Source organism: Podarcis raffonei, chromosome 3, assembly GCF_027172205.1.
Source record: "Podarcis raffonei isolate rPodRaf1 chromosome 3, rPodRaf1.pri, whole genome shotgun sequence".
NCBI lineage: Eukaryota > Metazoa > Chordata > Lepidosauria > Squamata > Lacertidae > Podarcis > Podarcis raffonei.
This window is the reverse complement of record NC_070604.1, coordinates 84401029-84415404: the sequence shown is the minus strand read 5'-3', so window position 1 is coordinate 84415404 and position 14376 is coordinate 84401029. Positions and strand designations below refer to the sequence as shown.

General features: G+C 47.3%; 1 protein-coding gene across 2 annotated transcripts; it reads right to left on the bottom strand.

The window, feature by feature from the left end:
- Nucleotides 1-2040: 2040 nt before the first annotated feature.
- LOC128410934 (cytochrome P450 1B1) lies at nucleotides 2041-13076 on the bottom strand. Of its 2 annotated transcripts, XM_053382818.1 has the most exons (3): nucleotides 12320-13076; nucleotides 7934-8935; nucleotides 2041-5529 (listed from the first exon to the last, which is right to left on the bottom strand). In XM_053382818.1, the coding sequence occupies exons 1-3, from the start codon at nucleotides 12355-12357 to the stop codon at nucleotides 4923-4925; spliced, it is 1647 nt and encodes a 548-aa protein (XP_053238793.1). In that variant the 5' UTR covers nucleotides 12358-13076; the 3' UTR covers nucleotides 2041-4922. The 2 variants fall into 2 exon arrangements, with proteins under 2 accessions (XP_053238793.1, XP_053238792.1); XM_053382817.1 differs by lacking the exon at nucleotides 12320-13076 and having other exon boundaries at nucleotides 7934-9811.
- Between the last annotated feature and the right edge of the window lie 1300 nt (nucleotides 13077-14376).

Genomic DNA, 14376 nt, shown 5'->3' with positions numbered 1-14376 from the left:
CTCAGTGTTGCCAGCATCCTTGTCACGCACTTTAGAAGGTACTGTTTGGCATCAACATGCAGGATGTTAGTAGGATACACAAGAGAGACAGAGAATACATTTAAAACAGAAACAGCTTCAGGGAGGGAAGCTACTTCCCTTTTGTTCTTGCATCACTTGCACCGTTTACCCCACAAGGCACATTGTTCTGGACTGTAGATACAGGTCTGCCTTCTCACCTCTGCCAGAAGACAAGAGGCCAATGCAGTTGTATCTCGCAGCAAGCTGCAACATGAGCCAGGGCTTCAGACTGAAGCTGTTCAACTGAACTGAACCTCAGCAACAGGAAGGAAGCGCCGTCTCGCTAGATGCAGGAGAAATCCCCCAAACAAAGCTTCTTTTCCAGTCCAGAGGGTTTCTAGGAAAAGGTTTTAATCTTCAGATCTATCATCTCCAAACAGAGACATTCAATCCAAAATCCACAACTGAGGGGAAAACCTGTATTAAAAATTAAAGCTATGTTTATACAAACCCAGAGGCAAGAAACCATGAAAGTTTTATTTTATTTTATTTTAAATGGATACTTGCAGGATGAAGGCTCCATTTTGGCACCTGGCATCCTCAGGCAGCTGCCAGAGCTTCAGTGCCCCAGCAAAACCCACCAGCATTGACTTCAGGACCTCCCCTTCAGGAAGCAGAAGCCCTGGAGTGACACAATATTTGGTGGCCCAGGGTATTGTGGGAAATTAAAATGGACGTTCCCAATCTTTGAAGCATCTTGAGGTTTCCACAACCCCATAGCTTGTAAAGTTACCAGCTTAGAACTAGCTTTTTAACAGCAGCTTGATCTGCAAAGGGGTGTATGGAGCATTAGGGGAGGAATAGTACCTCTGGTTGGGGAGGAACGTTATGCTCCTTCGGGATAGTTTTTCCACATTTGGTCCTCACCCTGCATCCTGTGGCTCCTGGAAGCTGTCAGCAGGTGACAGGGGCCACACCCAGGCTTCAACTGGCTGGCTAGGTGAGGGTAGCCAATGGGTCTCAAACCCTGTTAGGGACTTCCCTGCATGTGAAAACAGGCACTGGTGGATTGAGGGTACAAGACCAATTGTGGGTCCAACGGTCAAGAAGACAGTTTCTGCACATACTGTAGTGGGAAGTGAGGGGCTGGTGGGGCTTGTGAACCTGGGAAGGGGAAGGAAAACTCTAATCCTATATTTCCACTGCCTTGTGGGACATCTTCTGGAGAGGAAAAGGCCAAGGGACAAACCCTACACAAATCCGGAGTGAAGTAGGTAAATGGTGTGAAGACTCAAGTGGGGTACAGAAGACAAGCTTAGTTTTCTATCCTTGGAAGCTAGGTTCTCAGTCTAGGAAATCTCATAGAACAGAGACAGCCAAAGGGGCTTTTCCCAGGATTTTTGGACAAGTCTCATCAGCCTCAGTCAGCATGACCAATCATAATGGAAGATGGGAACTGTAGTCCACAACACATTGGCTACCCATCCTAAACCCTGGGCCAACATAGCAAGCAAAACACCAGACCCATGTAAGGAAGTAAATCTCTGCAAGTACAAAGTAGCTGCAGTATATAACTGGGTGTTTTGTCTTCATCATGTTTATAAGAGCTTTCTACTTCTCCATTGAGGGTGATGTTAGGATTAATACATTCCTGTGAGGGGGTGGCAAACTGTCCCTGTTGAAATAACAAGAGGGGTGTAACAAGAGGATGCCATCTTATCTCCTCACAGTTTAAACTGCATGTTATAGCAACAGTGAGCAGGAGTTTGCTCTGAAGAGATGGTGTGATAGAATTTGGAACTGGGCAAGCTTATGCAGCAGTGTAGGCTTGCCAGGGGAGAAATAAAGGAAGACACGTTTAAGGAAAATTTAATGCCTTTCCCCCCCCTTTCATCAATTTGAATACTTAAGACCCTCCACTCTTACAGTGATCTCTTTAGAGAGACTCTTTAGTTTAAGCTTGGATTCACGTATCCTAAGAAATTGCAACTAGACTTTCATATAGTACATCAGAAATTGATTCGCAGTATGTGACACTAGTTGTTTTATTTTAATTTATTTGATTGGTTGTGTGTGGTTGTGTGAAAAGAAAGTTTTCTTTACTCTTTCATTAAAATAATAATCTATCCTAAAACAACAAGAACAACCCAGGTCTAATACTTGCTGTCAAACAAACTGAATGTAAAAATACAGTCAATCTGGTAAACCGGGATTTTAAAATCATTACGTAATCAAAATGTAATTACTACCAGCCTGATATATTTTAAAGCTTTTATGAAAAATAAAATAAAATACAAAATTACAATCAGCATGTATTAAAATAAACTCAAATGATTCTTGAGTTATTGGGAACTATTATGTTAGGAGCATTTACACTGCCTATAATATACAGATGAATCATATTTACAGACATAGCATTGGAGGGAAATAGTACTATCCTAAATGACAGATCTAATGTAGACCTGAGCACGAAAATGTTTCATGTAGTACAGAGCTTTTCACAGATGCAGGCTAAGTTCTGCAATACCAAATTTTATTTTTATAATCTACAAAGTATCTAAGCATACTACCCTTCTATCGATCTTAACTCTGTTTTTAAATTTCTGCTTTATGTTCTCTAAAACAGTGACGAGATGGAAGACCACTAGATAATGTACAAGATCTTGTAGACAGATCTTGTTGAGTTTAATGACAAAATATTGGTAAGCACTATTGTTATCATTCGGCTACAGAGTTCAGTAACGCATTGCGAATCAAGTAAAACACATTTTCACTTGCAAATCTATTGCTTCAGAGGTAAAGGTGAATGTTTCAGCAGGGCTTGGATCAGAAGTTTCGGAAGCACTGCCAGAAAAGCAGCACAACTACAGATTTTCCTTCTGTTTTCAGATTAAAGCCACCCATTTAGTCCCTGGTCTAGCTCCTGACAGCTGGATGGTGAGACGCACAAGTAATTAACATGATTGACATATGCTTACAGGACCTTAGCTATGGAGGGGAAAACATAATATTATTTCATGAGCCATCACATCCCTATGCAGATATGGTTTTAATAGTGGGGGATTGGGATCATGATGACCCACGCCCTCATTTGAATGTCATCGGTACGCTGAGCATCACATTTCAAAAAGGAGCCTACACAAATTGAGACCAGTGCACTCGGGTCTGGTTTGCAACACCTTTAACTCCCAATTTTGAAGGGTAATGACCAAACAAGTTTTCCTATTCAAAGCAATTCAAGTTCAAAGCCTAAGTGGGGATAAAAGAGGTGGGGATGGGGGGCAAATTGCCACAACCCTAGATTAGGAATTAACTCTATTTATATTGAAGGCAACTGCAATTCTATTTATTTTAAATGGAAGATGGATGAGGTCCTCAGTCCTTTTGTCACTCATCGGTGCAGAGCTTGGGTGGGGAACCTGTGCTCTCCCAGATGTTTGGAACTCCCCATCAGACCCAGCCCATCATGGATGGTGGAAGCTGGGAACCCAACAGCAGCTGAGGGACCTCATGTTCCCCACCCCTCGTAGCAGAGCTTGATTCAATTAGAGTGAAAGGCCCAGAACTCATTTAACAGAGTCTAATCCTGGAAGGAAACACACTAATTAAGAAGCCTTTTGGCTTCAACAGCACGCATGAGTGCTTCCAGTTTTTTATTCAAATTGTTTTAAAATGCAGAACCAACCTTAATTAGCACTTCCCATATTATTTATATATATGCATTTATCCAAATTAATAACATCCCTATTTATGAATGTATATCAATGAGTGCACTAACAGAGCACTCAACCAATAAAACCTAGGTTGTCAAATGCAATTATTTCCCAAATATTACTTTAAAACATTGCCTTACATCCCTATGTGTGATAGTCTGAGGTAAGCAGACGATTTATTCAACATCTTTTAACATCACTGCCTCAATCAAGATTTGTTATAACAGACGCAATGCACAATGAGTGCCTGCTTACTTTAGAAAATGTCAATAATATTTGAGAATGAAATTGTGCTTATATTTAAAATCTCTTCAGACAAAAACATCTGGAATGTCAATGGAGAAATATTTTATAACCAAGGCACTGAAATACAATTGTCATTCACAGCTACAATTCCAACTTGTACCTTGGGCAGTATAGGGAGTAGCTGTATCAGATGGTAAAGCACCATTTTTTATTTAAAAAGGATAAAAAAATTGTTGCCCAGATAGCTGGGGATAGAAAGGGACTTCACCCCATCATATTTTAAATTTTAGCATTATAGTGCTTGCACACTTTCACTTAAGTGGTATTTCACCAATGTAATAAAAACAATAACAATAATAGACATAAACCCTTGTAAAGCATTTAAAATGTGCTAATTAAAAAGACTGTGTAACTGGGATGATAAAATGGTGCCTGCAACAGTAGTGAATTGTGCTGTGTTGATTCAACTGCATCATACATCAAACTGGTCGTGTCAAAATTCTGCCCTTTCTAAAGTGACGGAAGAGCAGCACAATCTCCACTGGTACAGAGGTCGTCTTCTGCAAAGTCAGACTTCCTGCAGTCTGAGAAAAGACTGAAGAACTGCAGGAAAATATAGGATAGGATGACAATGATTGGATGGCACCATCATGTGGATGCTCGATGAGTAAACGTAGCAAGGCAATCCCAAACTAAACACTACTGTGAAAAGAACTTCAGATTTTTTAAAACAACTTTGGAGAATGCCCTTTTTGCTTCTGCCTGGCAAGAAATGCAGAGGTAATGAAATACCAATGGTTAAAACCAAATCCATATTTGAAAAATAATGCATTGTTTTACTTCATTTTCATGCTACTACCTCTCCAGAATACATTATATTTCAATGTGTTTCATTTAAATATAAAGAGGCAAAGGCAAATGATCCTTAGAAGAGGACTACAGACAGTGTTCAGACTTCAATGTTTACATATCTGGGAGGCAATTTTCAGAATCCTTTTCTGCCTGAAGTCTCTGTACGGTGCTATCCAGCAAATCCATGTTATCTCGAAGTGTGACGTTGAGTTCAAACGGCTTGGGTTTAATAGTCAAGCCATAGGTGAAATCCATTTTCGTGTCTTCCTTTGGATTAGCACTGAAATTGCACTGGTGTACGAATATGGCAATAAAGAGGAAGAGCTGCACTTTAGATAACTCTTCCCCAATGCACCGACGTTTGCCCAGCGAAAAAATCATCACACTGCTGGTGAGATCTTTGTTAAGGAATCCATTCTCATCCAGGAATCTCAATGGGTTAAACTCCTCTGGGGAAGGCCATTTCACCGGGTCGTGATTTACTGACCACTGGTTGACAAAGACCACGGTGTCTTTGGGGATGCGGTAGCCCATTAAGGTGGTGTCAGCCACAGTGGAGTGGGGAATGGTAACTGGCACAAAGCTGCTGAAACGCATGGATTCGTAAAGGAAGGCCATGACGTAAGGCAAGTGGGGCTGGTCCTCAGCAGAAGGCAAGCGGTCCCTGCCGACAACTTTATCAATCTCTTCTTGCAGCTTAGCCTGTACCTCTGGGTACCTGGTTTAAAAAAACAACAACACATTTGGGAAATTTTCTCTCAACTCTTCTGAAAGAAAATGTTATCTGGGCAAATGTATGTCCCAAACCAATGTATGTCCACTGGTAAAATGTGGGGAGGATGAACCGGCAGGTGGGATGGAAGTGTGACCACCTCTTGTGCCTCCAGGTCCCCCCTGCAATGTACCCTCAGCAGCCTCTCATGCCCTCAGTCTGCTCCAGTGGGTCCCCAACCTCCCAAGCAGGTTTCAGGTCAAGGAGAGGAAGGGAAGTTCCATTTACACAAGCAGGACAGGCACCCATATCGGCTCTATGAATGTGCAGAGACTAATTTCTTCCCCTTACAAATTCTTGTTTGGTCTGTTTTTATATAACTTCTCACAATAGTACAAAAGCCTGTCTGCCCCATTCCAGGTTGCGCCGTTCCAGGTTGGGGAAGGGATTGTGTCAGTGTTAACTACTGAACTGTTTTTTGTGTTAATCTGCTTGCAAACTGTTTGCAAAATTTCGCTGTTAACCCACCAGAGCCTTGAGATGTTTAGTCTCATATTTGAGCTTTTACTTCTTGCATTGTTAAACAATGAATCCAAAAATAATATGTATTCTGAAGCTTTGAGGACTTGCATTCTATCTAAAAACGTTCAACTATCAACATCTCTCTCTTTTCTCCCAATGAATATACTAGTGTCCAGAAGAGATAATAATTGGCTCAATACAGTTTTAATGGCTTCATATCAATAGCTAATACCCAATACAGTGGTACCTCGGGTTAAGAACTTAATTTGTTCTGGAGGTCTTTTCTTAACCTGAGGTACCAGTTTAGCTAATGGGGCCTCCTGCCGCCACCACGCGATTTCTGTTCTCATCCTGAAGCAAAGTTCTTAACCCGAGGTACTATTTCTGGGTTAGCGGAGTCTGTAACCTGAAGTGTATGTAACCCGAGGTACCACTGTATTGGGCTAATTTGTACATGGAAATCTATTTAGTGCATTACACATTTTGGCCTCAGGGTAGGATCCAAATTGGTTTTGTTTTGTTATCCTGCAGACACACAAATTCTTTTGGGCAGCTAGGTTTAACTAGGAGCCTTTGACAACAGCATTGGGTTGAAGTAAGAGGGCTGAGCAATGGTTTGGAAAAGGGACTGTTGAACCACTATTTTTTGCCATATGACCTGTTCATGTATGTCACATTATGAAAGGAAATATCCAATTAAAGGGAGAGGGGAGAGATATTTTGGAACAACTTTCAGTTTACTGAAATTCTATAGAGCAAGGTGGTGCTTCATCATTCTAAAAGAACACAATTGCATCTTAATGGAGGATACCAAACTGAAATTCAAGCACAACCCTGGAAAATAAGAGTTCTGTACCATATTCTGTTAGGCTAATATCCTAACAGGATCTGGTGGCTTTTCATTTTTCCAGGATAGAATGGGGGAACTAAAAGACCCAGATAATCACATAAGGCCAAATTCAATGAGAAATTGGATTTCTCAAAGAATGGCACGTCCACCTCAGCTATCACCTTCATCTTTATGGGAAGATACATTCAGATTTCTCTACATAGTTGGAGAACCTCAGCTCATGAGGCAAATATAGGCCTTCAGACTTCTTTGTCCTTCAGCTTTGCACTCTTCTTGAGAGTTTGTGCGTGCCTGGAACGGGTTCTGGCACTCCGATCCATAAAGCCTTTTGCTCACCTGGATGGGGTGTGTGTGCGCAAGTGTATGTAGAAACTGGCCGAACAATGTAAAAAGGTAAAGGTAAAGGTACCCCTGCCCGTACGGGCCAGTCTTGACAGACTCTGGGGTTGTGCGCCCATCTCACTTAAGAGGCCAGGGGCCAGCGCTGTCCGGAGACACTTCCGGGTCACGTGGCCAGCGTGACAAAGCTGCATCTGGCGAGGCAGCGCAGCGCACGGAAACGCCGTTTACCTTCCCGCCAGTAAGTGGTCCCTATTTATCTACTTGCACCTGGGGGTGCTTTCGAACTGCTAGGTAGGCAGGCGCTGGGACCAAGCAACGGGAGTGCACCCCGCCGCGGGGATTCGAACCGCCGACCTTTCGATCGGCAAGTCCTAGGCGCTGAGGTTTTACCCACAGCGCCACCCGCGTCCCTTACGCCGAACAATATACTAAGTTAGAATTCCCATTCCTTGCTCTGCCCCCATTTTAGCCACATCCCTCCCTACTCGCTCATGCGGCCCTCGGAAGATTGCCCAGTGGGGAATGTGGCCCTCGGATTGAAAACAATGCTTTCTCGCCGCCTCTCGGCGGAGATCAGCTTCTCTTCGGGTCCCCAATTCCCCAGTTCCACTACCTGAGCTTCTCCGAGGTTCAAGTGGCGCTTTTGCCTCGGTCTCCTCCGAGCCCCCCACCCCGCCCCGCGGCCCAGCAGCTCACCTGATGAGGAAGATCAAGAGCCACTGCAGGGCGGTAGAGAGCGTGTCCTGGCTGGCGCCGAAGATGTCGGTGACGGTGGCGGGCACGTGCTCCAAGGGCAGCGCGGGCTGCGCCTGCTGGAGGCGGAGGAAGGCGTCCATGAGGTCGCGGAGGGCGGCGCCCGGGCGGAGGCTGCTCTGGTGCTGCACGAACTTTTGGCGCACGAAGCTGTAGAACTCGTGGTTGAGGGAGCGGAAGGCGCGGAAGGCGGAGCGCACCGGGTTGGGGAAGCGCTGCAGCCAGGGCAGCACGTCCACCAAGCTGCCCGCGCCCACCGTGCGCCCGAACTGCTCGTTGCGGCCCACCAGGCGCCGGAACTCGGCGTCGGCGTGGCTGTAGCGGCGCCCGAAGCACAGCGCGCTCATGACGTTGGCCACGGCCACCACCAGGCTCCTCGACGGGTCGACGAAGGCGCCGCCGGCGCAGGCACGCACCAGCAGCCGCACCACGGCGCGCGCCTCGGCCACTAGGGGCCGCTCCAGCAGGCGGCGCGCCGAGAAAGCGCGGACCGTCGAGTGCGCCAGGCGCCGCTGCAGCTTCCACAGCTCCGAGTAGCCGCCGAAGGCCAAGCTGCGCCCGCCCGACACCAGCTGGAAGGAGGGGAAAGGCGGGCGGCCCGCGAAGGCGGCCCCCTGGCGGATGAGCGCCTCGCGGATGGCGCGCTCGCCGCTCAGCACCACCACGGGCCAGCCGCCCAGGCGCAGCTGGAAGACGTGGCCGTAGGTGGCCGCCAGGCGCCCGAAGGCCAGGTGAGGGGCGCTGCCCAGCTGAGCCGCGTTGCCCAGCAGCGGCCACGGGAACGGGCCCGGCGGCTCCAGCCTCCGCCGCCGCCGCCGCCGCCGCTCTTGCAGCAGGAGCCTGGCCGCGTGGAAGGCGGCCAGCAGCGAGAGCAGCAGCAGCAGCAAGCCCTGCACCGGGGGCACGCCGGCCGGGAGCACCTCTTCCAAGGCGCGGGGGCGCACGCTGCGGAGAAAAGGGCGGAGGGTTACAAGCAGAGACAGAGACAGGCAGCAGAGCCTGCGGCTGGGAAGCGCCCCCGCCACCCGCGCGTCAGGCCGCAGGTGCAGTTTTAAATGCGGCGCCATTGAAAAAGAGGGAAAAACTGTTATGTACCAAAACTTCCTGCACGTGCAGCTTCCTTTGTGTGGAAAGGGATCCCCACCCACCAAATTGAGGGCCCTCAAACTTGCAAGCCTGCTATAGACACTCGGCATCCAGCATTCGCAGCCTGCCCTACATACTCGGTAATAATACTTGGAGCCCGGGCAGGTTAATTTTAGGCACCATGTGGGTGTGTGTCTGAAGGGTAAATACACTGACTTAAACCGTCTCTGTGTCTTCTCAACGGAAGTGTATGTTAATTGGCTGCTGTAACAAGTGTATTGGTTTGTAACTCATAAAGCCTTTTTGCTATCAAGGATCTTAACTCTAATGTTGATCGTGCCCTTAAACGCACTTGCTAAGGAGTAAACCCCAGGAAACAACGAGATTTAAGTCCAAATAAACAGGTACAGGGTTGCACTGTGAACCAAATATTGAAAACAAGGGCTATACTCCAGTATAGAGTGTGTACACTTTTCTAAGTGTATATAGCAAAAATGCTATTTTTGGAGTGAATTTTGAGTAAGCTTTAGCTGTAAGCATCTAGTACTTTTCAAAAGCAAGTGTGGTAATTTCTGGGGGAACTTGTTTTTGCATAAGTTGGGAAGTTTATTGCAGAATCAGAAACGTTCATAATCAAGTATAATAACACATTCATGATCTCCATGGTTTTTCCCTCCATGTTGGAAAAGAAGGCTTTAATTCAGTGTATGTGAGGGGATCGTTGAATGCATGCTTGCATTAAGTACAGGCTTTAGTTTAAACCAAGTTGTGTTTTTTTTAAATATGATATGTAATATCGCTAAAGAGTAAACAAAGAGTAAACAAATAAAAGAATCAGTTTCCTTAAAATTACAAATTTTAAAAACATATTTTAAAAATAAAGACCATCAATTTCCATCCACCCTGCTCTAAACTTCATCTTTGGTTTGTGCTTTTGGAAAGCTTCCCAGAGTCCTGCCAGAAAAAAGGCATGAACACTCCATGAAAATTTGCACTTTGAAATGTTATGTGGGAATTCATCATATTTGTGCATATCTATGCACTGTTTCACGCAGGAACCTAGCAGTGAAGTAAGAAAACTTGCAGTACTTAAACAGCATGTAAGCATCCATCACTTCAAAAGTAAGGTGTTCTGCACAATAAGTTAGATTGAATTCGAGCAGAGCCATGAATTGCTTTCATACTGGTACATTAAAACAACCCGCTTCTCCTGACCATTAATTGCTTGCCCAAATAAAAAAGGGATTGCAGCTTTTCAAAATGATACTTAGCTTTTGGTCTCACTAGTTTCAATAGGATGTACTATACTCCCAAGTAAGTGCAGAGCATCACATCCTTACTTGAAACAAAGTCCATTGATTTCACTGAAACTTGTGTGGAAACTAAGATTACAAGCTAACCTTCAGGTTGCCATTGTACATCCTGATGCCAAACACATAGCAGTTACCCAGTTCAGTGTTTGTTTTGTTGTAAGTGGTAAAGGGACCATTAGGTCCAGCCGTGGCTGACGCTGGGGTTGCGGCGCTCATCTCACTTTATTGGCCGAGGGAGAAGCCATATAGCTTCCGGGTCATGTGGCCAGCATGTGGCGAACCAGAGCAGCGCACGGAAACGCCGTTTACCTTCCCGCTGGAGCTGTACCTATTTATCTACTTGCACTTTGATGTGCTTTCGAACTGCTAGGTTGGCAGGAGCAGGGACTGAGCAACGGGAGTTCACTCCGTCGCGGGGATTCGAACCGCCGACCTTCTGATCGGCAAGTCCTAGGCTCTGTGGTTGAACCCACAGCGCTACCCGTGTCCCTTTCAGGAAGGTTTACTTCTAGTAATGTGTGTATGGGTTTCAGCCTCAAGACCCACCAAAGGCAATGGGACAAGTGATTTATGATTGATTGATTGATTGATTGATTGTAGGATTGGGACCAATATGCAGAAATCAAGTCAATGCAATTTACCATTGATAGGACTGGGGTAGACAAATAGTTTGGGGGTAGCCCCAGAATGACTGAGTTCAATGGGATCTTAAGGTGATACCCAGTGTTCTTCATACTCTGAATCAGTAGAGCCATTGATTTCAGTGGATCTACTCCCGAGTGTGACTTAGTTGGCTGCCACCCTTATGCTGTAGATTGGCCACACTCAAACCAGTAGCCTTAGAAAGCCACTTTTAGAAACTTTCAGAATCTTGGGTTCTGGACTTGTATCCACTGCCATGGTTTTTAAAACCACTGTTTTACCCACACAAATTTGTACTCCAGAATTGTGGGCAGGGGAGTGCCCTTCCCATTCCTCACCCTCAGCATGTGTGCAGAAGGTGGGTTGAAGATGGAAACAAGAAGATGGAAACAAGTCAGCATTCACACTTACAAATGATGCTGCAAGATCCCTTATACTACTGCAGGTGGAAGGGATATAACAGCAGGGGGCAAATGAGAGCCAAGGACTCTTCTCCACCTATGCTTGCCAACTTAGGGCAACATCTGCATCTGAGACCTCTAGTCCATGGAAGCTGATGCCATAATAGATGCATTCACCCAGGAGTGCCAACTTGAATAAAATATTGGGGAGGGGCTAGGTAAGCCCATCACACATAATCACATGACGCACTGCATGAACACCATTTGAATGGCAATGCCCATTAACTCGGGGGGCAGCCCCTCAAATATTTTATGGGGAGAGTCGAAGCCCCTGGCCCCTAGGAGGTGGCTGCTTTGCACAGTGGTACCTCGGGTTAAGAACTTAATTTGTTCTGGAGGTCCGTTCTTAACCTGAAACTGTTCTTAACCTGAAGCACCACTTTAGCTAATGGGGCCTCCCGCTGCTGCCACGCTGCCACTGTGTGATTTCTGTTCTTATTCTGAAGCAAAGTTTTTAACCCGAGGTACTATTTCTGGGTTAGTGGAGTCTGTAACCTGAAGCATCTGTAACCCGAGGTACCACTGTATTTGCCTGTGCCGCAGAAGTCTTTGCAGGTTTTGCAGCTACACCTCTTTAAAGCACCCCAGGTTGTCACCCAAAGAATTGGGGACCTAAGCAAACCAACTTATTGGAGTGAGACTCAAAGCAGCTATTTGGGTAAACGCCCTTAAGAAGGGAAGTATATGTTGGAGGGGCACCCCACCACACCCAGGAGGATCAATTGCCTCAAAAAGGCACGAGTGGCCGTTTCCTCGCACAAGCCACCCCATATTAAAAAGGACGGGACAGGGGGCGAAATTTCTTGTTCGCAGGATCGGGGACTCACCTGTTCACCAAAGCTTCTGCCACATCCCTCTGGCTCATCCTGCCTCCGGCCAAGACCCGAGCTCCGCACGCACACAGCAAGCAGCCCCTTCTTGGGGGAGGACGAGCGAGCGGTTTCGAAAAGATCCCGGTCGCTCCCCGACTCTGGGCAGCAGGTCCTTCGCGCCGGCCAATCAGCGCCAGCCTCGGCCCCCGATCCCGGCCGCGCTGCGCTTGCCGCTGCCGCCCACCAGCTCCGCCTGGCGGGGTCTCCCTCGGGCTGCTTCGGGAGGAGCAGCGCCTTGCGACGAGGGGAAGCCCAGGCAACTGTCTTGCTTCCTCGACGAGAGACCTGGCGAGCCGTCTCCTCGTCTCCCTCCCTCCGCGAGGAAAGTGGAGCTCGCAAGTGCCGTGCAAAAAAGCAGCCCCCCAAGCTTCTCGCGGAGCTGGAGGTAGGGGAAAGCCCTCCTCTGCCCCCGGAGGCTGGAGAAGTTTCCTACCCTCGGCGTGTGTCACCTCCCCGTTGCGTGCGGAGTCCGCCTGGCGTGATCTGCGGCTGATGGGAAGCCTCTGGCCATCTCCTCCCCTCCCCGGGCGCGCACGCGAGATCCGCAGGGAAACGGAGACGGAGGAGAGCGCCGGGCCAAAGGGCCCCCCGCGCTGCTTTCCCAGGACGGAGCTCAGCCCGGCACTTCCCTCGCTCCCTCCCTCGAGTTCTTAGAGAGGCTTCTGTTTCCCAGGCTGGCTTTGCAAGGTGTGTGAGGAATTGCCAGCTTCAGCCAGCCACTCCCCCCCCCCCGCCGGGGTATCAGAGGGTGAAATTAGAGGATAGCGTTGGGGGGCGTGTTTTGATGCCAAATCTCTTTTTGAAGCTACACTCAGATCTTTGACCACTTGGGCATGGCATGGCCAGAATGCTACCTCTGAAATGGTAGCTGAATCCTAGGAGCTGAGGTCCCTTCAGCCCACCCATCAGTAAAATAGTTGAGGGGGCTAGCCCCACCCCAAAGTTGAGGGAAAATCCCATTCAAATCGTGCGTGTGTGCCATGTCATGTGATTGTGGAGCGGGGCTTACCTGCCCCCCCCCAATATTTTATTCAAGTTGGCACCCTTGCTTGCCACACAAGCCCACATAGTTTGTTGCCTCATGCGTCTCTCTATCTGGGGTCCATGAATCCCTTCACACGTTGATATTTATTATTTGCTGCATTTATATCCCACCGTTTTTTTCCAGGGAGCTCAAGGCAGCGTACATGGTTCTCTCCCTCTTCATTTTATCTGAAAATATGAGACCTGAAAGACAAAGGGCTTTGAAGACCACACTGTGGGGGGTTAAATGATGTGCTGGAGAAATTTAGAGCCCAAAAGATCAGTTGCTAGGTATTGTTGGCTACAGACTGCAGATTTTTAAACACCTTGGAACACTGAAACATAGGAAGTTGGCTTATTCAGAGTCAGACCACTGGTGCCTCAAGGCCAGTGTTGTCCGTACTGACTGACAGCAGCTTTTCAAGCTTTCAGGCAGGAGTCTCTCAGCCCTACGTGGAGATGCCCAGGATTGAACTTTGGACCTTCTGCTTGCAAGGCAGATGCTCTGCCATGCAGCTATGGCCCCTTCCCACTTGATCCAGGCCACCATGTACAAGTCTAGCAAATGAAGTCCACATCAGCATGTCTGCAAACCACTTAAGCAAGTGAATTGGCCTATAGAGGAAGACAAAAACAGAATCCAAGGGTTCCATAATGAATCTCAACCGTGCAAAAAAATCATCCCCAGTCCTAGATTTGATAAGTTAGATACTGAATGGAGAAAACCATTCAGCTTGTTGTTGTTGTTGTTTAGTCGTTTAGTCGTGTCTGACTCTTCATGAGCCCATGGACCAGAGCACGCCAGGCACTCCTGTCTTCCACTGCCTCCCGCAGTTTGGTCAGACTCATGCTGGTAGCTTTGAGAACACTGTCCAACCATCTCGTCCTCTGTCGTCCCCTTCTCCTTGTGCCCTCCATCTTTCCCAACATCAGGGTCTTTTCCAGGGAGTCTTCTCTTCTCATGAGGTGGCCAAAGTATTGGAGCCTCA

What these genes read in the sequence shown, in the direction of transcription:
- LOC128410934 (XM_053382817.1), bottom strand. Translation starts at nt 9,186, where the DNA reads ATGCCGAGTGTCTATAGCAGGCTTGCAAGTTTGAGGGCCCTCAATTTG. An exon ending in CTCTTGATCTTCCTCATCAG is followed by an intron (nt 5,530 to 7,933) that starts GTGAGCTGCTGG and finishes TTTTTAAACCAG; the next exon opens with GTACCCAGAGGTACAGGCTA.